We start from the raw sequence: 26,582 nt of genomic DNA, 5'->3' as shown, positions 1-26,582 counted from the left end.
CCGCTCACCCTACAGCTGATCTGGAACATGAGGAAGACCAAAAAAGCTGCCCAGGTGACCCACAGCCTCATGAGCAAGGCGCCACGCTTGCTCTATGCCACTGAGTTTCGGAATACTTTGTTACCGTCCTGAATCAGGAGCTGATGGGGGCAGCCACAGCCTCGACAACCTGCATCGTTCTCGGGGGGCCTCGCATGCACAGGTGCCCCGCGCCCCCTTGGAAGCCCCACACCCCATGCCACCGTCTGCTGTCCTGTGCTCTCCTTCCATCTTGGGTGTGACAGGTGGCACCCCATAGCTGAGTCCTCGCAACAGACGGCCTCCGCACCCCGGGTTTTCTTCCTTTGTCCCCCAGGTGAGTCAAGCTGCCCTGACCTCCGGCATCACTTGACCCCATCTCCTGAGGCCCCTGAGCAGCCCTGCTTTCCCAGACCCCACAGCAGGAGGCTGCCCGAGGCCCCTTTGCACGTTGGTGACCTGTGAGCTCTGCACAAAGGGCACCCACCTGTTTGGAGGGTCTGCAGGAGCTGTGCCCAGAGACACTGGCACTGGCTGGTTCTCAGGGCATCACCCAGTCATTGGTTCTGGGGAGGCTGACCACACGCAGGGCTAGAACCCTTTGTTCCTGCCACCTGCTGACCCCACCTGCAACACTGTCACCACTGTGTGGGGCTGCAGGCTGTGTAGCTCACCAAGGGTGGCACGAATAAACACACACACAGAGGCATGCACACACGTGCATGTATACACACACATACACACACGCACACATACACACATGAGCACACAGAATAAACACACACGTGCATGTATACACACACATGCACACATGAGCACACACATACACGCATGCACACTGCCTTGGCTTGCTGGGGACCTGTTCACTTCTTCTGTCTTCCAGGGCACATATGTGGCAAACGTGATGCTGGGAGGATTCCATCAGGCCACCTGGCAAGCCGTGCTTCCAGGCTGGGGTCTGCACTCTGTCTCCACACCTGGCAGGTCGTGGGTCGGGCTCTGCTCTGTGCTCAGGGGGTTCCTCACACAGAAACTGAGTCTTGTGGCTGCACAGGCCACGAATTACAGCCCCTTCCAGGGATGCCTGTTTCTGGAGGACCCCAGGGCTCATGGCTGCTGTCGTTGGCACTACATCAGCACTCACCTCCCCTGGCACCAGAACTGCCCAGGGATGCCACCCCTTCCATGCCCTGGCCCCTTCTCCTTGCCCGGCTGCACTCAGGATAAGCCCCAGCTCCACTCTGTGAGCTGAGACCCTGCACGACCTGGGTCTCCCAGCCCTCCTGCCTCACCTCATCCCTTCTCCCCATTCCAGCCATGCTAGCCTCACTACTGCTGCTCCACACACAAGGCTCATTTCCACGCGGCGCCTTCCACCTGAAGTGCCTCTGCTCAGATCTGCCCCTCAGTCAGCTCCTTCTCATCCTTCAGATCTCAGTTCAGAAGTCACCTCCTCCAAGACGCCTTCCCAGACCACCCCACCTAAAGGAGGCCCACACCCCACAAAGACCCTGCTTGCTCTCACAGCCTTTCCCGCTAGTGGAAATGGTCATGTTTGATGTTATTTTGCTTATGTGCGTCTTGTTGCTCAATGCCTGTCTCCCCGAGGGGTGACACCTGGGCCGTCTTGCTTCCTGATGGACCCCTGTTGCCTAGAATCACACCTGGGATATGCAGGTGCTCAGTCATGGCTTTTTTGAGACTGAGTCTCGCTCTGTCACCCAGGCTGGAGTGCAGTGGCTCAATCCTGGCTCTCTGCAACCTCTGCCTCCCAGGTTCAAGTAATTCTTCTGTCTCAGCCTCCCAAGTAGCTGGGATTACAGGCACCCACCACCATGCCCGGCTAATTTTTGTATTTTTAGTAGAGACGGGGTATCACCATGTTGGCCAGGCTGGTCTCAAACTCCTGACCTCAAGTGATCCACCCACCTCGGCCTCCCAAAGTGCTTGGATTACAGGCATGAGCTACCGCGCCTGGCCAGGGATGATTTCTTGAGTGACTGGGCCATCCCTGCCTGCAGCCCCTCACACACTCACCCTGCAGGCTGAGGTTCCTGGCGGGCTTGGGGAAAGGCCCAGAGAGGCTCCCGGTGAGGGCCACCTCCTGGCCATCCCACAGCACCACTTGGCGCAGGACACGGGTCCCATGAGCTCGCTCGTATGTGGTCTGCAGGACCAGCTCCCCGGGAAGAGCGCTGAGCTGGAAGAGAATGATGGCGTCACGGGGGAACCCGACCCACGCTTCTGCCTGGGATGGGAAAGAAGAGAAGCTTGCAGAGGAGGTAAAAGGGAATATTTGCGGATCATTTACAGTTTCCTGCGTGGTTACATATGCAGGGGATCAAAAACCCAAATGCTTCCTAAGGATGAGCAGCTAAGTTAAAGGAGAGGAGTGGGTGAGGGGAGTATGGCCAACAGGAGACAGCACAGAACAGCCACTTCTCAATTCCACGGCCAAGCTGTGTGGCTCTGGGCGTTTTTCAACCTCTCTGAGCCTCAGTTTCCTAGAAAATAGAGGCCAGAAAGTGTCAGCCTTTACAAGATGATACAAGTGGTGCACTCAGCCCAGGGCTACACGGTGGAGAGGAGCTTGTAGGAGCCACGCAGTTGGTATTGCGGTTTCTCAATCATGTAGCGAGCAGGTATCATCTCCCAAGCCAGTGCTGAGTGCCTGGCTACAAACCTAGCCAAGACCTGGTCCTGGCCCTTAAGGGGCTCCCAGGGAGATAGTCACAGGACAAAAAAATGATGGGATAAGGTGACAAGGATGGTCACAAGAGACATTCAAGGGAGAAAGGAATGCAGAGAAGCAAGCTTGGGGAGGAGGTGGGGAGGAGCACTCTAGGCAGATGGAAGAGCCTGTGCAAAGGTTTGGAGAGGGACGCCATCCCTGCTGGTGGGTACCACAGTCCGAGGGTGACTTGAGGGCACTGCAGGGGGACTGCTGGGGTGGGGTAGGAAGTTTGCTCTTAAACATCTCTAAAACCTAGCACTACTGCCCCCAGCTTCGTCCACACAGTATTATTGCCCTGCCCCTGTCCTTTATGGGGCTTCCTCACTGCTCACTTCTGCCACCTGTAGGTCCCTCCCCACACAGCAGCCAGAGGGATCTGAAATCATCATTTATTTGATCACAGCCTCAAAGGCTTCTAGTAGTAGACAAAACACAATACAAACGCCTCCCTGTGGCCTGACACACCCTGTGTGATCAGACCACCTCCTACCATACCCCACCCACCCAGCTCCAGCCCAGTGGCTCCTTGGCCATTCCTAAAACACGCAAACCCATCCCTGCCCCAGGCCCTTTGCATGTCTTGTTCCCTTTGCCTGGAATACTCTTTTTAAAAAATGTATTTTAGATTCAGGGGGTCAGTGTGCATGTTTGTTACCTAGGTATATTGTGTAATGGTGGGGACTGGGCTTCTAGCGTCCCTGTCACCCAAATATTGAACATCATACCCAGCAGGTAATTTTTCAACCCTCGGCTCCCTCTCACCCTCCTCCTTTTTGGATCCCTTAGTGTTTACTGTTTCCATCTTTATGTCCATGTGTATTCAATGTTTAGCTCCTGCTTACAAGTGAGAACATGCCATGTTGGGTTTTCTGTTTCTGAGCTAGTTCACTTAGGATAATTGCATCCCTACTGCTGCAAAGGACAGAATTTCATTCTTTTTTATGACTGTGTAGTATTCCACGGTGTATATATACCACAGTCTCTTTACCTGCCTCGAATGCCCCTCCCCCAGAGATTTCTTTTTTCTTTTCTTCTTTTTGAGATGGAGTTTCACTCTTGTTGCCCAGGCCGGAGTGCCACAGTGCAATCTCGGCTCACTGCAACCTCCACATCCTGGGTTCAAGCAATTCTCCTGCCTCAGCCTCCAAAATAGCTGGGATTATAGGCATGTGCCACCACGCCTGGCTAATTCTGTATTTTTAGTAGAGATGGAGTTTCCCCATGTTGGCCATGCTGGTCTCGAACTCCTGACCTCAGGTCATCCACCCGCCTCGGCCTCCCAAAGTGCTGGGATTACAGGCGCGAGCCACCATGCCTGGCCTTCCCCCGGATTTTCAAACGGCTGGTGCTTATCATCCACCACTAGCTCATGTATCGTCTCTTCAGTGGGGCCTTTCCTGGCCACCTAATCTAAATAAGCTCCCTGGTCACTCTCAGTCACTTCAGTACGTTTTCTCCATATCATAGCACTATATGGCATATTTCATTTGTGTGATTTTGGGGAGTCAATCTCCCCCGCTACAGTGGACACTTGATGAGAGGAAGGATTGATCAGTTCTGTTTTAGGTCACACCCCAGCTTCTGAAATAGTGCCTGGCACCTAGTAGATGCTCCATAAACCATGCAATAAATCCAGCTCAATAAACCCAGCACATTTTGTCCATTTCACAGCCTTGTCTGTCCTTCCTCCCAGGAACCAGGACACTAGGACAATTTTTCTTTTCTCAAAGGGCTGTCCCAGAGGCCCCCCACCCCAGCATGCTCCGGCCCTGGGCTGACCTCCACACACCTGCAGAAAGGTCTGTTCCAGTTTGATGAAGTTGGTGAGACCGTCCTTAGCAGCTACCTGCTGGGTGCTGATGTGAAAATGACGCTCCTCCACGCCCAAGGTGAACATGCTCTGAACCTCACCCTTGGGGTAGTGTAGCTGAGTCAGAGAAAAAAAAAAAAAAAAACACATGATAAAGCTCATCATCAGGGCTCTGATGGAACATTCCAGGAGATGCTGGCTCTAGGCCGAGGGCTCTGCCTCCCAAAGTCCCAGGCCCAAGAGACCCACACCTCCCTGGGCTGGATGAACTTTGATGATGCGAGCGTTTGGAGCCTCAGGTTAGGCCATCAAGTGTGGCCATGGCAACTACCTCCTCATGCCCTCCCTGCTATAACATTAACTTGAAAATATCTACCAGCCTGGCACCAGCAGCCAAGAATTCTAGTTGTAGTACTGTTGCAGACAGCAGGGGGCAGTCTAGCAGAAATAACTATGCTGGGGGGCGTCTCAGCATCAAACACAACAGAATTCCAAGTGTGGACCTACCACTGAGAGGTGAGTGATCTCCAGCTAGTTCCTTAACCATCCAAGCCTTCTAATCCAAAAACAGGGATAAGGACACCTATTTTATTATGAGTTGTTGTGAAAATTGTATGAAATAATGTGCTAACTTCCAGGTTGGCTGAAAAGCAGAATCACTGGAGGGGGAACTTACCAAAAATATAGATTCTGGGCTCCCACTTAAAACCTACAAAAATGGAGTCTCTGGGAAGATGTTCAAGAGCCGTTTTTTTTTGTTTGTTTGTTTGTTTTTTGAGAAGGAGTCTTGCTCTGTTGCCCAGGCTGAAGTGCAGTGGCACGATCTCGGCTCACTGCAACTTCTGCCTCCCGGGTTCAAATGATTTTTCTGCCTCAGCCTCCTGAGTAGCTAAGATTACAGGCATGTGCCACCATGCCCAGCTAATTTTTGTATTTTTAGTAGAGATGGCCACCATGTTGGCCAGGCCAGTCTCAAGCTCCTGACCTCAGGTGACCTGCCCACCTCGGCCTCCCAAAGTGCTGGATTACGGGTGTGAGCCACCATACCCAGCCAAGAGCTGGTATTTTTAAGGAGCTCACTAGATGCGTCATTACGTTAGTGATACCCCTTGTCAAAAATGTTCAACCTGAATCTTATCTTCAACAAACAATCAGACAAATCCACATTAGGAGGATGTTTTGCAAAATAACTTCCTGGACACTTCAAAATTGTCAGGGCAGGAATTTTTTTTTCTTTTTTTTAAAGACAGGGACAGGATCTGTCTGCTCTGTCATCCAGGCTAGAGTGTGCAGTGGTGTGAACACAGCTCACTGCAGCCTCAACCTCCTGGGCTCAAGCAATTCTTCCATACCTCAGCCTCCCTGGTAGCTGAGATACAGGTACACACCACCGTGCCTGGCTAATTTTTAAATTTTTTGTAGAGATGGGGTCTCCCTAGGTTGCAGGCTGTCTTGAACTCCTGAACTCTAACAGTTCTCCTTCCTCGGCCTCCCAAAGTGTTGGGATGATAAGTGTGAACCACTGCATCCAGTTGGGACTTTTCTTTAAGGTGGTTAATGATAATAAAATGTTTAGGGGGAATTATATCTGCAACTTACTTTGAAATATATCCAAAAATAAGATGGATGGATAGAGAGCTATGTGATTATGTGAAATAAAATAAATGTGGGTATTCATTGTAAAACCACTTCAATTTTTTAGTGTCTAAAACATTGTATAATAAAATGTTGGGGGGCCAGATGCAGTGACTCATGCCTGTAATCCCAGCACTTTGGGAGGCTGAGGTGGGTGGATCATTTGAGGTCAGGAGTTCGAGACCAGCCTGGCCAATGTGGCGAAACCCCATCTCCACTAAAAATACAAAAATTAGCCAGGCATGGTACTGCATGCCTGTAATCCCAGCTACTCAGGAGGCTGAGGCAGGAGAATTGCATAAACCCAGGGGGCGGAGGTTGCAGTGAGGCAAGATCGCACCACTGCACTCCAGCCTGGGTGACAGAGTGAAATTTCATCTCAAAAAAAGCAAAAATAAATAAATAAATAAATAAATAAAACATTGGGTAAGGAAAGGTAGGGTGTAGAAGGAGAATATTCTAGATCAGGAATTGGCTTTTGGGTCAAATTTGGCCCACAACCTGATTTTATAAAAAGTTTTATTGTAACAGCCATGTCTATTCACTTACATATCGTCTATAGCTGCTTTTGTGTTACAGTGACAATTCTGATGAGTTGTAACAGGGACCATAAGGCCTGCAACCCCCACAACATTTTACTTTACAATAAAAGTTTGTAGACCTCTGTTCTAGATTAAGAAAATTAAAAAGACACGGCAACTACGCATGCTGTGTGATCTTGGCCTGCATCCCAGATTTAAAACAAAACAAAACAGTTTTTTGAAAGAACATTAGTGGGAAAGCTGGGAAATTGTATATGGGCTGTACATTAAACGAAGGTATTACTTCAACATTCAGTTTCCTGAATGTTGTAATTACTGTGTTAAATCACACAGTATTTCCTGTGTTACAGGAAATAGTTGAAGTATTTCAGAGTAAAAAGGTGATGTCTTCAGAAACATCTCTATATTAATTCTTAATGATACAGAAAAAATGTGTGTCTGATGATACAAATTTATGTAACATAGATAAGAAAGATGGAAAGATATTAACAAATGGTCAATGTTCACTGTCCTACAGTAGCTTTTATATAGTTTGAAATGACTCAAAATAAAACTTGGGAAAAAAACTAAGAAGCTCCCGGAATGGAGCCAGGTGTGGTGGTACCACCTGTAGTCCCAGCTACCCCGGAGGCTGAGGCAGGAGGATCACTTGCACCCAGGAGTTTGAGGCTGCAGTGAGCTATGATCACATCACCACACTCCAGCCTGGGTGACAGAGCAAGACCCTGTCTCAAAAAGAAATTTTAAAAATTAAAAATAAAAAATAAGGCTGGGCACGGTGGCTCACGCCTGTAATCCCAACACTTTGGGAGGCCGAGGTGGGTGGATCATTTGAGGTCAGGAGTTTGCGACCAGCCTGGATATCACGGTGAAACCCCGTCTCTACCAAAAATACAAAAATTAGCCAGGCGTGGTGGTGCACGCCTGTAATTCCAGCTACTCAGGAGGCTGGGGCGGGAGAATCGCTTGAACCGGGGAGGCGGAGGTTGCAGTGAGCTGAAATTGTGCCACTGCACTCCAGCCTGGGCGACAGAGAGAGACTCTGTCTCAAAAAATAAATAAATAAAATAAACAGATAAATAAAGAAGTTCCCTGAATGACTGTGCAGTTGTAGCGAAGTTTGAGGAACTCCAAAATCATGTGTAAATGCGGTAGGGGACCCAGCACATAGCGCATGCTCTGTAGACAAAGGTGGCCTGGGCCAGGGCTGGGAGAATGCCTACCAAAACATGGTGGCTGGTAGGAAAATGAAGTGACCAGTTGCACGTGTGACCATTCATGCATGCACTCACCTATTCATGCCCTATTTTTTTACTGAACAACTACTGTGTGCTGGGCCCTGTGCCAGGCACTAGGCATGCCCTCCAGGAGCTCCGGATTTGGGCACAGACAATAACAGCTCAGAGGGACAGAGGAACCTGGCCTAAGACTACTGGGCCCTCTGTCCACTCCTACGACCCCCGAGTCCTGCATTGCAGGGCAGAGATGGGGGTGACGCTGGCTCAGCTCCAAAGGGCTGTGTCATCTGCTCCAACTTCTATAAGTGTGCCAGGCTGGTGAGGCAATGTCAGACGCCAGGCACTGGGTGAGGAGGCCTCCCCCATCTCCTGAAGGGCTTGTGGGCCTGAATGGGGGCCACGGGGGCTGGCCCAGGAATGTAAACGTGGGTATGTGTGGGAAAGCGGGAGCCAGGGGTTTCCGAGGGTTGCCCACTGGAGCCTGCTGCAGGCTGGGGAACAGATGTGCATGCGTTAACACTCCCCAGAGGGGCCTGGCCCCCTCCTGCCTCGGGCTGGGCATCTGGAACCAGTTAGGAGCCAGGCAGCTGGGGCACAGTTACCTTAGCTGAGGCCGAGGCTGAGCTGGGGCAGAGACCCAGGAGGGAGGGGAGGCGATGCCGGCCTGAGAACAGCAGCTCTTTGCTACAAGGAAGGAAAGAGAAGGCCTGAAGCTGGCGAGACAGCACCTTGTCCAGTGCCCCCAGGGCCAGGTCGAGACCAAGGTGACTTCCCCGAGAGAGAGTCAGAGAGCCAGGATCACATCAGTGGCCCACCGCAGGCCTATTCACACACCCTGAGGCCCAAGGGCCATACGGTGCCCTGGTTAGGGCTGTACTCTGGAGCCAAGTTAACTGGATTTGAGTCCAGGCTTGGCCTCTGCCTAGCTCTGGCACCAGGGGCAAGCTTCTTGGTTGCCCCTCTCTGAGCCTCAGTTTCCCCTCTCTGAGCCTCAGTTTCCCCATTGGTATCAAGGGTTAAACATGCCTCTGGGCTTCAAGCCTTCCATGAGTCCATCAATGAGTTTTCTTGGGTTGGTCCCATGGGAGCCGCAGCAGGGCCTGGACAGCAGAATTTTAACCCCGTGACTCCCTCCCAGGGATCCTCCTCACATAGCACCCCTCCCCTCACTCCTCCAGGCCAGGGTGGTTAGAGTCTCCACGTTTTTCTCTCTTTTTTTTTTTTTCCTTCTTCACTAGAGACAGGATCTTTCTCCGTCACCCAGGCTGGAGTGCAGTGGTGCCATCTCTGCTCACTGCAGCCTCGATCTCCCAGACCCAAGTGATCCTCCTGCCTCAGCCTCCTAAGCAGTTGGGACTACAAGCGTGCGTCACCATACCAGGCTCATTTTTAAGATTTTTTGTAGCAATGGGGATCTCACTATGTTGCCCAGGTTGGCCTCAAGCTTCTGGGCTTAAGCAGTCCGCCCACCTCGACCTCCCAAAGCACTGGGATTACAGGTGGGAGCCGCTGTGCCAGGCCTGTCTCCCCTGTTGCTAACTCCAGGGTGCCACACCCTCCTGTCAGGTTCCTCTCCACCTCCATGTGTCAGCCTTGACATCGTGGCTCATGGACTTCACAGTCGTGGGTGTGTCCTGGGCACTGTAAGATGCTTAGCAGCATCCGTGGCCTCTATACACTGATCTCAGTGTCCCCCTCCCCAGTGTAGCAACCAGAAATTCCCCAGACTTTGCTGAAAGTCCCTGGGGGGAAACTCGCCCCTAGGTGACAACCACTGGTCTACTCCTTCAACAAGTGGCTTACTCACCCCCTCCCTCACTGCTGAGACCTGAGCGCTAGAGCCTGGCTGGTGGCCACTGACTTAGTACACACGTAAGAGCACCAAGCACCTCATCAGGCCCCCAGCCCTAAGGGCAGTAATAGTTATTAATAAGTGTTTGGGGCCTGGGATGCACTTAGTTTCTGAGACTGAGAACTCATCAGTGCCCTGCCTGGAGAGGCTGAGGGATTTTTATAGCTGTGTGACCTTGGAAAAGTCGCGTGGCCTCTCTGAGCCTCCCCGCCCGTATTTATGCAGCAGTGCTGAGCAGAGGATTGAGAGGTGCTGTGTCCAGCGATGGTGCACAGTAGGTGCCCAGTCAATGGTTCCTCCCCCTGACTCCTCTCCTCCTGGGGGCCCCCCTCACCTGACTGCCTGGTTCTGGCCACGGACGTCAAAGACCAAGGTGGCCTGAGAATCACAGGTCAGCTGCAGTGAGGAGCTCATCTCTTCTGCCTCCCAGAGTCCTTGGAACACGAGCTGAGGAGGGAGCAGGCTGTGAGATGTGCAGGTGTAGACAGCCTGAGGAGCCTCACAGGCCAGGTGGGGACCCCAGCCAAGCTCTACAGCCCAGCACATCTCTGTCCCCAAGCCCAGCATGGCCTGGCTCATCCAACACTCTCCCAGGTGCTGAGGATGCAGGGCCGGGGTCAGCCCCTATTGCAGCTCAGGTTGGCAGTACCCACCGAGGGACCCCAAAGGACAGCTGCAGCCCAGACGTCAGCAAAGACTGTGCTCCCGGGAGGGCTCCCTGTCACCTGACCTCGAGGCCAGCAAAGGGTTTAGATGAAGTCAAGGGCACGGGGTATCCAGTCTACTCAGTTGTGGGGTACAGGGCTGAGATCCTTTGCAGGAGCGGTGACATCCTGGCCCCCTGACCCCCGGGGAGCTGCTCCCTCCTCCCACAGCAGAGTGGACTAGGGCAGGGGTTGCTGGGTAACCTGAAACAGGAGGGTGCGAAAGAAGCACTGGCGCCTGGCTCTGGAATATGCTCTGTGGCTCTTGGAGAAAGAGGGCCCAGCCAAGCAGGACGAGTTCATGCCAAGTGACAGTGATCAGGGCATGACCCCATGTGGGTTCCTCTTCACCGAGTCAGGAGGACACCGTGAGGAAGGGCCTGGGTGCCAAGTCTGAGTCCCTATTTTGCTGCTAACTTGCTAGGTGACCTTGGGCGAGTCACCCACACTCTCACGTGTGACCCAGAGATGATGATGATGGACGATGATAATAATCATTGTCACGCCATCAGCATCTTCATCTTCGCCTTCATCACAGCAGGTGCTTAAGCATCTACTCAGGCATTAATGGAATGAACTCACTTGATCCTCACAACCTGCGTATTATAGGTAATATCATCCCCGTTTTGCAGATGAGGAGATGAGGCCACAGACAGGTGAAGGAATTTGCCCAAGGCCACACAGCTGGCAAGGAGCAGAGCTGGGATCTGAACACCGGAGAGGGCCTTGGTAAGGACGGTGCCATCCTGCCTCTCTCTGGGGTGTGAGGAGGATGAGACTAACGAACTCCCATAAACCCTCTGAAGGGGGCTGTGCATGGTACAGGTGCTTGACAAGCAGGAGCTTTAATTCTGACCCAAGACCGCAGCGCAGAAGGATGCAGGGCAGGAGCCAGACAAGGCTCCAGGGCACCCCTCCACACCAGCCGTGTGATTGGAAATGCAAAGACTGCTCAGCAGACCTGGTTATAGCGATTATGAATGAAGTCTTTGTAAATTGTCAAGTACTGGGGAGACCCAAGGCCTGGTCGTCCCCACCCACCCTGCACACAGCGGGTCCTCTGCACACCAGGAATTGGACAGAGGGGACAGAATTTGGAGGGAGGTCCTGCCCCATCCACTCCTTACCTGGCTGGTGAAGGGCAGGCCCAGCCTCTGGAGAGCAGGCACCGCGTGGCTGGCATTGGCCACCAGCTGCAGTGGGCCACGCCGTGGCCGAGCCACCAGGGCTGCCAGGTCCACGCTGACTCCACTGTCCCCACCATGGAGGGCCAGCCTGGCCTGGGTCTGGGTCTCTAGAGACAGAGAATGGCATGGGCTACTGAAGACAGGTCCACCTCCCTTCCCAGCCCAGGAACACACCAGACTACAGGAGAGGACATGCCCTGTGGCCCTCAAACACAGCACCAGCAGGAAAGGGCAAGGCTGCCACAGCGTGGGTGCTGGGTGGGGTCAACCCCTTTGAGCCTCCTTGACATCATCTGTCATAATTTGTCCCTAAGGATCTAGGCCTGGGTGGCTCCTTCTGTCATTGAAGTTGAAGTTGCTGAAATGACACCTCCTCCAAGAAGCCTCCCTTGACTGCCCATCTGAAGTCCCTCCCAGTCCTTTGCTGCCAGACATCCTCCATCCCATCTCCCTGGAGTGTGGTTTCCAGCACAACCTGAAATGATCTCGCTCACTTACTTACTAGGTTCCTGCTCCTGAAACTCTCACCCCACCAGAAGGTCAGTGCCTGGGGGCGGGATTTCCCTTAGGACAGCTCCTGACACACAGCGGGGGTGCAGTGAGTGCTTTCTGAATGACTGCGGGATGAAAGGCTTCTCTGCAGGGATTCCTGAGGATTATGGAGGGGTAGCCTGCCGAGGAATCAGCATGAGGTCCGCTCTCCACAAATGGCCACTGCGGCCACTGACATCTACCTGCAGCCACCTGGCCCTGGCTGGAGGGTCCCGTCCTTCCCATCACCCCCTGCAGAACAGGAGATTTTGGCTCACAGTTAGGAGTTTCTTCTTTGACTTAAACTCCCTTTGCTATACAGAGAAACTCATCGGGTCCGGGAGCCCTAGAGCAAACAGATGGCGCCGACTCTATGTCAGATGCCAGGTTCCCGTGGGGTGCAGCTCATGGCTCAGGCCCAGGTGACACTCAGCCAGGCTCCAGCACCTCCCATCTGGCCAGCAGGGTGGACGAGCTCTGCAGCTCTGAGCCTCGACTTCCTTATCTATGAGGTGGGCACAGCCCGCCCGCCTCAAGGGACAGCGTCCAGAGTGAATGGGGTAACACACGGGAGAGGACCACTTGTGGGACATGCAGGAGGCCTCAGGAAATGCTTCCTTCCTTCCTCGTTCAACATTCAACCACATGTACCTACTATGTGCAGGGCACGAGGAGACAGGGGACACAATCCCCACACCTGGGAGCACCCGGCTGTCAGACACACCAAGAATGTTAACGACAGGCAGAGAGCGTCCCCGGGAGGTGGGGACAGCAGACTGTGGACAGCAGTGGGAGAAGGGAGAGGTCACTCTTGGCTGGGGGCAGCCATATCAGGCATCCTGGGTCCAGAACTAGAGCGGCGTGGAGGTGGTCATCCAGAATGGCCTCCCCTCACTCGGCTGTCATGTCCCTAACAAACCCTGAGGTCAACTCAGACTGGGGACAATTTCCCCATGTGATCCTGTCCTCTGTTCACCCCTCAGGAGGCTGAGGGCCAAAAATAAAGTGGTTTTTTTTTTTTTTTTTTTTTTTTTTTTGTGATAGAGTCTCACTCTGTCACCCACGCTGGAATGCAGTGGCGCGATCTCCACTCACTGCAAGCTCCGCCTTCCGGGTTCACGTCATTCTCCTGCCTCAGCCTCCTGAGTAGCTGGGACTACAGGCGTGTGCCACCACGCCCGGCTAATTTTTTGTATTTTTAGTAGAGACGGGGTTTCACCATGTTAGCCAGGATGGTCTCGATCTCCTGACCTCCTGATCCGCCCGCCTTGGCCTCCCAAAGTGTTGTTTATTTTTTTGAGACAGAGTTTCACTCTGTCACCCAGGCTGGAGTGCAGTGGTGTGATCTCGGCTCACTGCAACCTCCGCCTCCCGGGTTCAAGTGATTCTTGTGCCTCAGGCTCCTGAATAGCTGGGACTACAGGCATGCACCACCATGCTCAGCTAATTTTTTTTGTAGAGACAGGCTTTCACCATGTTGGCCAGGCTAGTCTCGAACTCCTGACCTCAAATGATCCACCCGCCTAGGCCTCCCAAAGTGCTAGGATTACAGGCATGAGCCATTGCACCCGGCCCCCAAAATAAAAAAATTTGAGGCCAACAGAAGGACTCCCCTAGGGGACTGGGGAGTTCCCGGGGTCCTGAATGGTCAAGAGCCAAGTCTCCATAATCTATATGGGGGTCAGAGGATGGCTCTGGGTTCAATCCTCACTCCGTCATTACCAGCTGTGTGGCCTGGACCAGGTGACTCAACCTCTCTGAGCCTCCATTCCTCATCTGCAGAATGGGAATGGTGTTCCTAACCCTACCTCATAGGCTCGTTTACGCACCCATTCAATACCTACTATGTACCCTACGGCGAAGCAGACAAAAATCCTCCCTGCCCTCACGGAGCACACATTCTGGTGATTCTAGCATAGAAAGAATGAGAAACAAAGGTATTTGTATGCTACACAGTGTGTTCAAATGACAGAGCTGGGGAGAGAGATGGGAGGGGATGGGAGGAGATGGGGAGGTGGAAAAGAGAGGCCTCCCTGAGAAGCCAATGGAAAAATACCTAAGGGAGGTGAGGGAGCCAGGCAGGCGTGTGGGAGAGACACATTCCAGGCAACAGGATCAGCCTGTGCCAAGGTCCTGGGGCCGCAGCAAGCCTGGCGTGTTGAAGAATAGCAAGGAGTGGAACGAGTAGGGCTGGGGGCTAGGAGACGAGGTCAGATGGGGGAAGGGTGTGGATTCTGATGGCTCATAGGCCCCTCTAAGAGCTTTGACTTTCCCCCTGTGTGATCGGGACGGCTGTACTGTATTGAGCTCTCGTGTGTACACAGCTTGCCTGGCATGTATGCAGTAAGTGCTCAGCCAGTGCTGGCTCCTCTTGTTGCTTTTATCTTCCCACCATAATGGGTTGAACTGTGTCCCCCAAAAGAGATATTGAAATCCCAACCCCCTCACCCTCTGTCCTGTGAATATGACTTTATTTAAAAATAAGGTCTTTACAGATGTAATTAAGTAAAAATAAGGTCATATTCAAGTCAGACAGGCCCTCAATCCACTGTTGATTGTTTTTGTTTTTATTTTGAGACAGGGTTTCATTCTGTCACCCAGGCTGGAGGGCAGTGTTGCAATCATAGCTCATTGCAGCCTCAACCTTCTGTCTCAAGCGATCCCCTGCCTCAGCCTCCCGAGTAGCTAGGACCATACACGTGCGCCACCACACCTAGCTAAGATTTCTATGTTTTAAGCCATCCAGTGTGTGGGACTTTGTTGTGGAAGTCCTAGAAAACTAATCCACCTGCCTCGGGAGTTAGGTCATTGACAGGCAAGGCTGTCCTGGTTGTCCTGGAGCCCAGAGCCACACTGGGCTTGATGGGTATGCCACCTGGGTCCAGGCCTGGGGCTGCTGGGCTGGCCCAGGCATGGAGGAAGCCAGCTCGCCAGTCCCGGGGCTGTGCGCTGAGTGCCTTACCGTGTATCTGCAGCTCAGCGCTGAGGCAGGCCTCGCCTGGGAACCCCGCCCACAACAAAGCCTCACTGTTGTGCCAGCTCCGGCCGGAGAGCTCCAGGTGCCCATCATGGTAACAGCAGCTCACAGAGTAGTTGAGGAATGTGGGCCCCATCAGGATGCGTCCAGAATGCTCGAAGCCGGAGCTGCCATTGTGAATGTCCACAGAGACCTGGAATGACACCAAGGAGATACCGGACCGCCCTGTGCAGAGAGAGCCAGCCCGGGTCAAGCTGGCACTGGCTCCCACAAACCCTGGGGTTATCAGTGCCATCCATGTTGCTGCGGTGGGAGGAACTCAAACCCTCTTGAAGGAGCAGGTTTGATGACCAACGTGGTTACTGCAGCTAATTACACGTGCACCCAGGAGACCGCAGAGAAAACACAGAGAAAGCAATCAGGAAGCGGGACAGGCAGGGGATAGTGAGCCCGGGGAGGACGGCTGGAGAAAGACTTTGGGAAGACCAAGATGTCCTGGCTGGTGCGAAACAGGTTGCAAACCACAGCATACATCTGTTGTTGTCAATAAAGTTATTGGAACACAGCCCTGCCTGTTTGTCAGAGGCATTTGAACCAGAGCAACTCCATCTTGAATAGGAGCTGGGTAAAATGAGGCTGAGACCTACTGGGCTGCATTCCCAGGAGGTTAGGCATCCTAAGACACAAGACGACATAGGAGGTCAGCACAGGATACAGGTCATAAAGACCTTGCTGATAAAACAGGTTGCAGTAAAGAAGCCAGCTAAATCCCACCAAACTAAGACGGTGACAAGAGTGACCTCTGGTCGTCCTCACTGCTACACTCCCACCAGCACCATGACAGTTTACAGATGTCATGGCAATGTCTGGAAGTCACCCTATATTGTCTAAAAAGGGGAGGCGTGAATAAGTCACCCCTTGTTTACCATATCATCAAGAAATAGCCATAAAAATGGGCAACCAGCAGCCCTGAATTCTTTCTTGCACAAGATCCAAGAACCCTCCCTTGGGGTCTGTCTGGATCGAGATCCCGTTCCGGTAACATGTTCACGTCCCATTCCCGTGGCTGCTTTCACAACACAATAGCAGCAGGATGGAGGCGTTGTGGCAGAGACTGCAGGGCCACAGAGCCTAAGACATTTACTATCTGGCCCTTGATGGGAAAAGTTTCCCAAACTCTGCGGTGAGATGTAATTCCCTCCCACGCCACCCCACAACTGTCTCAGTAAAACCTCCAGTGAGGCTGCTGTGAGATGTAATTCCCTCCCACGCCACCCCACAACTGTCTCAGTAAAACCTCCAGTGAGGCTGCTGTGAGATGTAATTCCCTCCCACGCCACCCCACAACTGTCTCAGTAAAACCTCCAGTGAGGCCAGGCACAGTGGCTCATGCCTGTAATCCTGGCACTTTGGGAGGCAAAGGCGGACAGATCACTTGAGGTCAGGAGTTTGAGACCATCCTGGCCAACGTGGCAAAACCCCATCTCTACTAAACATACAAAAATTAGCCAGGCATGGTAGTGGGTGTCTATAATCCCAGTTACTCAGGAGGCTGAGGCGGGGGAATCTCTTGAACCCAGGGGGCGGAGGTTGCAGTGAGCTGAGATCAGGCTACTGTACTCCAGCCTGGGCGAAAGGGTGAAACTCCGTCTCAAAAAACAAAACAAAACAAAACAAAACAAAAAAAACTTTCAGTGAAATCTCCACCACCTCTACCACCATTATTGAAGGAGCTACCCAGGCATAAAGGAGCAGGAATGAGAGAGGGGGAGAGGACACCCTGGTCCCCTACAACCCAAAGAATGAGCAGCGGCCCAGCCATGACTGCATCACCCGGGCTGAGAAATGCAACGTCTCAGGCCCCACCCCAGACCTGCTGAATCAAACCTGCATTTTAACGTCCTCCCCGGTTATGCCTGTGTACTGGGTGTGCAGGAAGCCCCACTCTAGGCAGAAGACGGCCGCCTCTGCCGTGGGACCCCACAGGAGGTCCAGGTCTGCTAGGCTCTGATCATATGCCACCCACCCTCTGGGATGACAGCACAGGACCCAAGGCTGGACTTGTCCTGAGTTTCAGGGGGCTCTGTACTGCTGGCCAGCTCTGCCAAACTGTCCCCATCCACACTGGGCCACACCCAGGCCTGCCTGCTAGGCCTCTCCTGGTGTCACTGCTGACCTTGATGGCGCCAAGGTCAGACGGGCCCCAGGCACTCAGGCTCAGGGCAGATCCAGACACTCAGTGTGACAGCAGAGAGGCTAGGGCTGAGCTCTCTGTCACTATCCACGGAGCGCTTCCCTGACCCCAGCCGCAGTGGGCAGAGCTGGGGAAACTGAGGCCTGAGCCCTCGTCACCACACAGCTGGCTCCCTGGACTTCCCCCCCCAGGAGTAGGCATTCCCAGGGTCCAGTCAACCCTAGACCAGGGGTTGCAAACTGGTGGCCCTTGAGCTGATAAGTTTTATGTGGTCATTCACGCTGGTATTTTTTGTGTTGTTTTTTTTTTTTGAGACTGAGTCTTGCTCTGCCACCCAGGCCGGAGTGCAATGGCACAATCTTGGCTCACTGCAACCTTCGCCTCCTGGGTTCAAACGATTCTCCTGCCTCCGCCTCCCAAGTAGCTGGGATTACAGGCATGCGCCACCATGCCCAGCTAATTTTTTGTATTTTTAGTAGAGACAGGGTTTCACCATGTTGGCCAGGCTGGTCTCAAACTCCTGACCTCAAGTGATCTGCCCACCTCGGCCTCCCAAAGTGTTGGGATATACAACATCTTGTATAATTCTGTTTGTGTGAAATTTCCAGAACAGACAAACGCATAGGGATGGAAGGCAGATTCGTGGTTGTTGGGGACCAGGGAGGAGGGGATTGGAGGGACAGCTGATGGGTATGGGGTTTCCACTGGGGTGTTGAAAAGTTCTGGAACTTGCAAGCACCGATGATTGTAGAATAGTGTGAACGAACGTAGCATCCCCGAGTTGTATATTTTAAAATGGTTTTACATTATTACACATATTTTACTACAACAAGAAATGTGAAAAGATGCATATGATGTGGAGGGTTTGAGACGTGGCACACACTCTGTAGTCCCCCACACAGCCCAGTGACACATTTCAGTTCTCCACCTGCCCCCAAAGTCTTCGAGTTTGCAACCCCTGTACCCAACACATGCAGGTTTATCATTGAAACAGCGGGAACAGGCTGGGTACATGGCCGACGCCTGTAATCCCAGCACTTTGGGAGGCCGAAACAGCCCGATCACTTGAGGTCAGGAGTTCAAGACAAGCCTGGCCAACATGGTGAAACCCTGTCTATACTAAAAATACAAAAATTTAGCTGGGCGTGGTGGCGGGCACCTGTAATCCCACCTACCTGGCAGGCTGAGGCAGGAGACAATTGAACCTGGTTGGCAGAGGTTGCAGTGAGCTGAGGTCATGCCGCTACACTCAAGCCTGGGCAACTGAGCAAGACTCCGTCTCAGAAAAGGATGGAATGGAACGGAACGGAACGGAAAGGAAAGGGAAGGAAAGGAAAGGAAAAAAGGAAAGGAAAGGAAAAGAAACAGCAGCAACAGCGGCAGCAGCTGCGATCATTGCCTGAGCACGCAGCAGGTGGTGAGGCCCCTCACTGTTTTATGTCACCTGTTTTATGACGCAGCAACGGCTACTCATGGGTCAACAATGTTGACTGAGCACCTGCTACATGCCAGGCCCCGTCTTAAACCTGGGGATACTACCCTGCACAAAACAGAAATGCCTGAGCCCGTGACGCTTAGGTGGCAGTGGTGGGCGGCAGACAGGACAAGGAGAAAGGCACTGTGCTTCCTGCCTGCACCCTCGGCAGAGAGAGCTTGAAGCCACCTGAGCTGAGCTGCACCCCAGCCCTGAGTTCCACGCTCTACTTGTCTCACGATGCCAGGACATGCCGACCACCAGTCCAGCTGCCCACTGACCCAGCTGCCCATGACAGAGGTGGGCTTGCAACCCTTGGGTCCCGGTTGATGTCTACCTGTGTTTGCAGATGGGACCACTCGATGACCGTCAGGTTGAGCTGATGCCCCTGGGAACTGGGAGTCCAGGTGCATGTCACCAGGGATGTGGGGGGTCTTGAAGGAGTGGGACCATGTGAGTATCTCCTGGCAGCGACCTCAGCCCCGGGCCACACCACAGGCAGCCCCTGTGAACAGGCTGTGCCAGCCCCCCTGGAGAGGCCCACCATGTACCACAACCATCCAGCCCAGGACAGAGACCCCATACCTCAAGAGGCTGCCCAGCGATGTCCCCTCGGCACCGTCCTAACAGCTGGGTGGGCGAGGCGTCTCCACTGCAGTTGACCTACAGAGACCAGTGGGTGGGAAGGGGCTGGCTTCTTCCCTGACCCCAGAGTGAACTGTCGTGGGTGCCAAGATCCCACTTGACCCCGCCGCCCTTTGGAGAAGCCACCGTGGGCAAATAACCCCAAAGAGAGGTTTGCACAGAGACTTGAGGGCGAAGCCACAGCATCATCATCAATGAAGGTAAACGGAGCTCCCAGCATGCGGGGCCTCCACGCCAGGCACGGTGCTAACTGAACCACAGAGTAACCATGGGGGGAGGTGGCAGATGAGGAAACTGAGTCACGCAAGTCAGGGAAAGAGGAAGCACCTTGCGTGTGGTCACACAGTCAGCGATGGTGCAGCCTGGCTTCAGGCCAGGAGCGCTGCTCACTCACATTCCCTCTCCCACCATGGACGGTTTAGCCACCCTCAGGGACAGGCACCGAGGTGGTTTCCTGCTTTTCATTTCTGAGAACAATGAAGAAGACAGCTGCGGGTGTGGGGCTTCTCCAGGGTAGGGGCCCCGGGGAGGAACTGAGGGACCAGGCCCTCCACCATCTTCATTCCACCAGGCAGGGCCTTGTACAGGCTGCACCTGGCCCACGTGGGCACCCAACCCACTCACCTCCAGCTGGGAGGGCAGGGTGCCCTGCAGCCCTGAGAGGCCGTGGTGAAGCCCCAGCACCAGCCCCTGGCGGCCACCCTCTGCCTTCCTCTCCAAGGCTGCGCGGAGCTGCTCGCCATCCATGTTCACAGTCAGCCCGGCCGCCAGACTGCGTCCCACACTCTGGGGAGAAGCAAAGCTGTTGGGTGTCCCTGGGACCCACTGTCCCCCGAGAGGGCCCAGGGGCAGCCCCCTCTTCACTCACCTGGAAGTGCCCATGGCTGTCTAAGGAGAAGGGGAGGCCCCAGTGCTTGAGGCTGGGCATGGTGTGGGTGTGACGGAGGCTGGCATGGAGCTGGAGGCCCGGGGACTCGGGGGTCAGGTCCTCCAGGCCAAGGGCAGCGTCTAGCTGACCCCCCGCGTTCCGCAGTGCCAGGCGTGCTGAGCAGTTGGAAGCCACGTGGGTGAGAAACAGGAGCATCCCTGCATTGGAGGGGAGTCCTGGGGGAAGAGGCCAGTGGGCAGGAGTGGGCAGAGCCCCAGAGACCACTCAGCCCAGTCCACTGCATTTAGTCAGGATGGGAACATGACAGGAGCCTGGCCAGCACACCTGCTCTCTAGAGAATCCCGAGCCCCACAGCTCCAGGTCCTACTGCCCCCAATATGCCAGGTTAAGCTATCTGAAACTGTCAACATTTCACAGAAATGGCGATTTCATGTGACCCAACCTCACAGCACAATTGCCACACGCAGTCGGTGTTAAGACCCATGTCCCCTTAGGATTTCCAGCTCCCCGAGGAAAGGGCCCAAATCTCAGAGGGAAACAGGGATCTGATCATGTGTCCTCCCTTGCTGCTGCACCTGGGGGCCCCTCCAGGCCTGGAGGGAACATCTGAGAAGCTTGAGCAGGGGCTGTTGGGATTATTTCATAGCTCTGGTCCCAGAGGGCATCCTTGGGGTCCTGGCTAGGCCAGGTGTCCATGCTGCACGAGCTGTCCCAGGGAATAGGGGGTGGGAGGCCTGGAGGGGGCTGGTGGCAGGGGCTGTCACCATCTGATTTGAAGCACGTCAATATGGTAACAACTGGTGTCCCGAACCTGCATGTTCTGGCTGAATCACGGCCCGGGGAAGGAGACGCAGGTGTGCCAGGGAAGCCAGCAGGGGAAAGAAATGAAGCTGGAATGTGAATCTGGGGGTTGGAGGCTCATTTATCCCCCCTGCCTTGGCTCCAGGACTTAAAAGTGTTGGAGGAAGAAGCTGTTCTGCCTGGACCACTCATACTACCTGCATCACTCAGCGTGCTGATATTGTGTGTCAGGCCACCCGCAAGCTGGCTGTGCCCGGGGCCCCAGGAGCAGGCGCCACCCAGAGCCAGGCTGGCCGCGTGGGCCTGGATGCTGGCCTGGGCCCTCAGGTTCCTCGTCTGGACCTGCAGCCGGCCCTTCAGATGGAGCTCTCCAGGCAAGGCCTGGCTGCTGTTCTGCACGAGGACACAGGTCACGCTGCGCACGCTGGTGTCGTTCCCTGCCTTCTCATGCTTGTCCCGCAGGAGGAAGCCCAGCTCAGCTGAGTCAGCAGTGACCCTGAGGGTGCCTGCAGAGGATGGTAGAGAAGAACAGAGCAGGGGCAGCTCAGGGAAATGAGCTGCTTTGGAGAGGAGGGAAAAGAATTTGGGGGTAGGAAGTTGCTAGATTCACGATGTCGCACTTGTAACTCATGTCAGAAATGGCGCATTTGTGAAATCCATCAAAGTACACCAGCTCCCTCCCAGGATACTCTGAAAATCAAGGGAGCTAATTCACAAAATAATTCAGAAAATCTGAATAGCTCTATATAAATATAGAGCTATATATTTATATACCTCTATACATTTTCCAAAAAACTCCCACAAAGAACGCTCCAGACGTCTTCGCTGGTAAAGTCGATCAGACGTTTAGGGAACATCACCACCAATCTCATACAAAGTCGTTCAGAAAAGAAAAGAGAATACTCGACTTGGTTTATGAAATTGGCATAAACCTCATACCAAACCTGACAAGAGCTTTGCAAAAACGGAAAATTACAACCCAATAGTGCTATGAACAGACACCAACTTTCTTAACAAAGTATTAGAAAACCAAATTCAATTACATATAGAAGGAAAGAAAAATACATGAAAAAATGCAGGGAATCCCACTAAAGCAAGGTTGGTTTCACACTGAAGACCAATTTAATTCACTCTATCAACAAAATTAAAGTGAAAAACCCTATGAATATGTACTAGATTCAGAAAAGGCATTTGACTACATTCAACACCCATTCTTAAGAATAAAAACTGGCCAGGCGCGGTGGCTCATGCCTGTAATCCCAGCACTTTGGGAAGCTGAGGCAGGCAGATCACTTGAGGTCAGGAGTTTGAGACCAGCCTGGCCAACATGGTGAAACCCTGTCTCTACTAAGAATATAAAAATTAGCCAGGTGTGATGGCGCATGCCTGTAATCCCAGCTACTTGGGAGGCTAAAGCAGGAGAATCGCTTGAAACTGAGAGGCGGAGGTTGCAGGTTGCAGTGAGCAGAGATTGTACCACTGTACTCCAGTCTGGGAGACAGGGCAAGACTCTGTCTCTAAAAAACAAAAAAAACTCTGCAAAACCAATAGCAAACATTAAAATTATTCGTGGAAATTTTGAACATTTTCTTTGTAAGATTGAGAACAAGGTAAGAGTTTTTGCTCTTAGCATATTTATTCAACATCATATACTGTTATTTCTTAGCTACTGCAATAAGAAAAAAAAAACCTAAATGGCATAAAAATATCAGCCCAGGCTGGGTGCAGTGGCTCATACCTGTAATCCCAGTACTTTGGGAAGTTGAGGTAGGAGGATTGTTTAAGCTCAGGCATTCCAGACCAGCCTGGGCAACAACGGGAGACCCCGCCTCTAAAAAAAAAAATTATCTGGGCATGGTGGCATGTACCTGGAGTCCCAGCTACTTGGGAGGCTAAGGCAGGAGGATTGCTTGAGCCCAGGAGTTTGAGGCTGCAGTGAGCCACGATCATCCCACTGCACTTCAGTTTGAGCGACAGAACAAGACTTCAACTCAAAAAAAAAAACAAAAAGGTATAAAAATCAAAATGGAAGAAAATATTCTATTCCAGAATATATAAAGAGTGTCTACAACTCAATAAAAGACAATTTAATAAATGGGTAAAAAAAAAAATTGATGTGACCTGTCTCAAAGGAAGCTACATGAATAACACACATGAAGAAGTGCTTGGCCAGGCACGGTGGCTCACACCTATAATCCCAGCACTTTCGGAGGCCTAGGTGGGCAGGTCACCTGAGGTCAGGAGTTCAAGACCAGCCTGACCAACATGGAGAAACCCTATCTCTACTAATAATACAAAAAAAAATTAGCCAGACATGGTGATGCAGGCCTGTAATCCCAGCTACTCAGGAGGCTGAGGCACGAGAATTGCAGAGGTTGCAGTGAGCTGAGATGGCGCCATTGCACTCCAGCCTGGGCAACAAAAGCAAAACTCCATCTCAAAAAAAAAAAAAAAAAAAAAAAAAAGTGCTCAACATCATTCATCAACAGGGAAATGCAAATTAAAGCCACAAGGAGAAACCACTAGACACTAATTTGATTATTTTTTTGAGACAGGGTCTCATTCTGTTGCCCAGGCTGGAATGCAGTGGCATAATCATGGCTCACTGTAATGTCAACCTCCCAGGCTCAAGCGATCCTCCCACCCCAGCCTCCATGTAGCTGGGACTATAGGCATGCATCACCATGCCCAGCTAATTTTTAAAAAATTTTTGTAGCGACAGAGTCTCCCTATGTTGCCTAGGCTAGTCTGAAACTCCCAGCCTCAAGTAACCTGCCCTCCTCAGACTCCCAAAATGCTGGGATTATAGGTGTGAGCCACTGCTCCCAGCTGAGATGTACACATTTCTTTTTATGTAAATTTTACATCAGAGGAACGAAGAAAGGGAAGGAGACTAAGAGCAGGGAGAATTGTAAGCAAATTTTGAGCTTTAGTTCATGACGTGTGTGATAATCCATTTGGGTTTAAGGCATTCTGATGTCTACAACTCACTCTGAAAAGCATCAAAAATAACATAGATGGATGTGTTACAGGAAAGCGGTCTGGATCCAGACCCCAAGAGAGGCTTCTTGGATCTCCCACAAGAAAGAATTCAGGGCAAGTCCATGGTGCAAAGCAAAAGCAAGTTTATTAAGACAGGAAAGGAATAAAGAATGGCTACTCCAGACAGAGCAGCCCTAAGGGCTACTGGTTGCCCATTACTATGGTTATTTCTTGATTATATGCTAAACTAGGGGTGGATTATTCATGCCTCCCCTTTGTGTTTGAGACTGAGTTTCGCTCTTGTTGCCCAGGCTGGAGTGCAGGGGCGTCATCTCTCACTGCAACCTCCACCTTCCAGGTTCAAGTGATTCACCTGCTTCAGCTTCCTGAGTAGCTGCGATTACAGGCATGTGCCACCACACCTGGCTAATTTTTTTTTGTATTTTTAGTAGAGATGGGGTTGCACCATGTTGGCCAGGCTAGTCTCGAATTCCTGATCTCAGGTGATCCACCTGCCTCAACCTCCCAAAGTGCTGAGATTACAGGCGTAAGCCACCGCGGCCGGCACAACCCTCCCCTTTTTAGACCATATGGGGTAACTTCCTGATGTTGCCATGGCATTTGTGAACGATCATGGTGCTGGTGGGAATGTAGTAATGAGAACGAACAGAGGACGCTCTCGTCGCCATCTTGGTTCTGGTGGGATGTCACCATCTTGGTTTTGGTGGGATTCAGCCAGCTTCTTTATGGAAACCTGTTTTATCAGCAAGGTCTTTATGACCCGCTTCTTGTGCCGACCTCCTGTCTCATCCTGTGACTGAGTGCCTTAACCTCCTGGGAATGCAGCCCAGTAGGTCTCAGCCTCATTTTACCCAGCTCCTATTCAAGATGGGGTTGCTGTGGTTTACACACCTCTGACAGATGGACAGTGGATAGGGGATAAAGAAAATAACACAAAATGCAAACAATTATAACATTTAGGTTATAATTCACGTGCAATTCAACTTTTCTATATTCGTGAAACCTTGTTTGGGAAATGGGGAGGGGAGGGGGAGGAGCTGTCTTGTAGGGACTCCCAGGGGGGGAAACCAAGAAAAATCGGGCACTGAAATAATAATGATTATGACAGATTACTGAATAAAATAAGAATCCATGAGTCCCTACTGAGGTTAAGAAAGGAAGAAGGAGGGTGATATGGTTTGCACCTGTGTCCCCAGCAACTCTCATGTTGAATTGTAATCCCCAACGTCAGGGGTGGGGCCTGGTGGGAGGTGACTGGGTGACCTGGGAGCGGATTTCTCATAAACAATTTAGCAGCATCCCCTTGTACTGTCCTTTCGATAGTGAGATCTGGTTGTTTAAACTTGTGTAGCAGCTCCCCCCTCTTTCTCTTAATCCTGCTCTGGCCCTGTGACGTGCTGGCAGAGAAGAAGATGTACCATGCTTCCAGTACAGCCTGCAGAACTACGAGCCAACGTCTTTATAAATTACCTACTCTCAGGATGTGATAGCATTGCAAGGACAGACTAATACAGAAGGGAAGGGAAGGGAAGGGCAAAGGGAGTAAGCAGGGAGAGCATTCTCCCTAAGCAATGAATTATTATTATTTTTTGAGACAGAGTCTCACTCTATCACCCAGGATGGAGCGCAGTGGTGTGATCTTGGCTCACTGCAACCTCTGCCTCCTGTGTTCGAGTGATTCTCATGCCTCAGCCTCCTGAGGAGCTGGGACTAAAGGCGTGCACCGCCACCCTGGCTAATTTTTGTATTTTCAGTAGCGACGGGGTTTCACCATGTTGGCCAGGCTGGTCTTGAACTCCTGGCCTCAAGTGATCTGCCTGCCTCAGCCTCCCAAAGTGCTGGGATTATAGGCGTGAGCCACCATGCCTGGCCTGTAAGCAATAAATTTAAAAAAAAATTAGAAAAATCCCCATTTGGCAATCATAACAGTAACAGACTCAGACAAGCATCATCAGTGGATGCTAAAACTACGAGGGTCACAATTCGATGAGAACATAGAATACTTACATGACTTCTAAGTATCTCCCCCCAATTACTTATTAATTACAAAGGAAATAACTAAAAGCTTTACAGGCAAGGAACCTGGCAACCCCAACTTAATCAAGAGATCAAAGCTAATGTCACCAACGTTGGACAAACAGACAGAAGGTGCCACCTGACAGGAGGCTGCCTCATTTCTGTGGTGTCCTACCAACAGGCTTTCTACCAACAGACAGAGGGCTGTTTCACAACATGACTGCCCTGTACCCTTCAAAATGTAAATAACTGTCAGGCGCGGTGGCTCACACCTGTAATCCCAGCACTTTGGGAGCGGAGGCAGATCGATCACTTGAGGCCAGGAGTTTGAG

The 26,582-nt window shown here is 52.2% G+C and overlaps 1 protein-coding gene across 1 annotated transcript in view; it reads right to left on the bottom strand.

The window, feature by feature from the left end:
- LOC129047196 (uncharacterized) overlaps positions 1–26,582 on the bottom strand; it is a 155,029-nt gene that overhangs the window by 30,783 nt on the left and 97,664 nt on the right. The window contains exons 39-48 of the mRNA XM_054534755.2: positions 21,429–21,737; positions 20,410–20,645; positions 20,166–20,327; positions 19,482–19,559; positions 15,214–15,421; positions 11,661–11,827; positions 10,164–10,276; positions 8,580–8,661; positions 4,542–4,679; positions 2,056–2,218 (exon numbers count right to left, since the gene is read on the bottom strand). Of these exons, the coding sequence (XP_054390730.1) occupies positions 2,056–2,218; positions 4,542–4,679; positions 8,580–8,661; positions 10,164–10,276; positions 11,661–11,827; positions 15,214–15,421; positions 19,482–19,559; positions 20,166–20,327; positions 20,410–20,645; positions 21,429–21,737 (1,656 nt within the window). The remainder of the gene's footprint in view (positions 1–2,055; positions 2,219–4,541; positions 4,680–8,579; positions 8,662–10,163; positions 10,277–11,660; positions 11,828–15,213; positions 15,422–19,481; positions 19,560–20,165; positions 20,328–20,409; positions 20,646–21,428; positions 21,738–26,582) is intronic.

This window comes from Pongo abelii, chromosome 18 (assembly GCF_028885655.2).
Source record: "Pongo abelii isolate AG06213 chromosome 18, NHGRI_mPonAbe1-v2.0_pri, whole genome shotgun sequence".
Classification (NCBI taxonomy): domain Eukaryota; kingdom Metazoa; phylum Chordata; class Mammalia; order Primates; family Hominidae; genus Pongo; species Pongo abelii.
The sequence above is the reverse complement of the archived record's forward strand: the minus strand, read 5'-3'. Positions and strand labels throughout refer to the sequence as shown.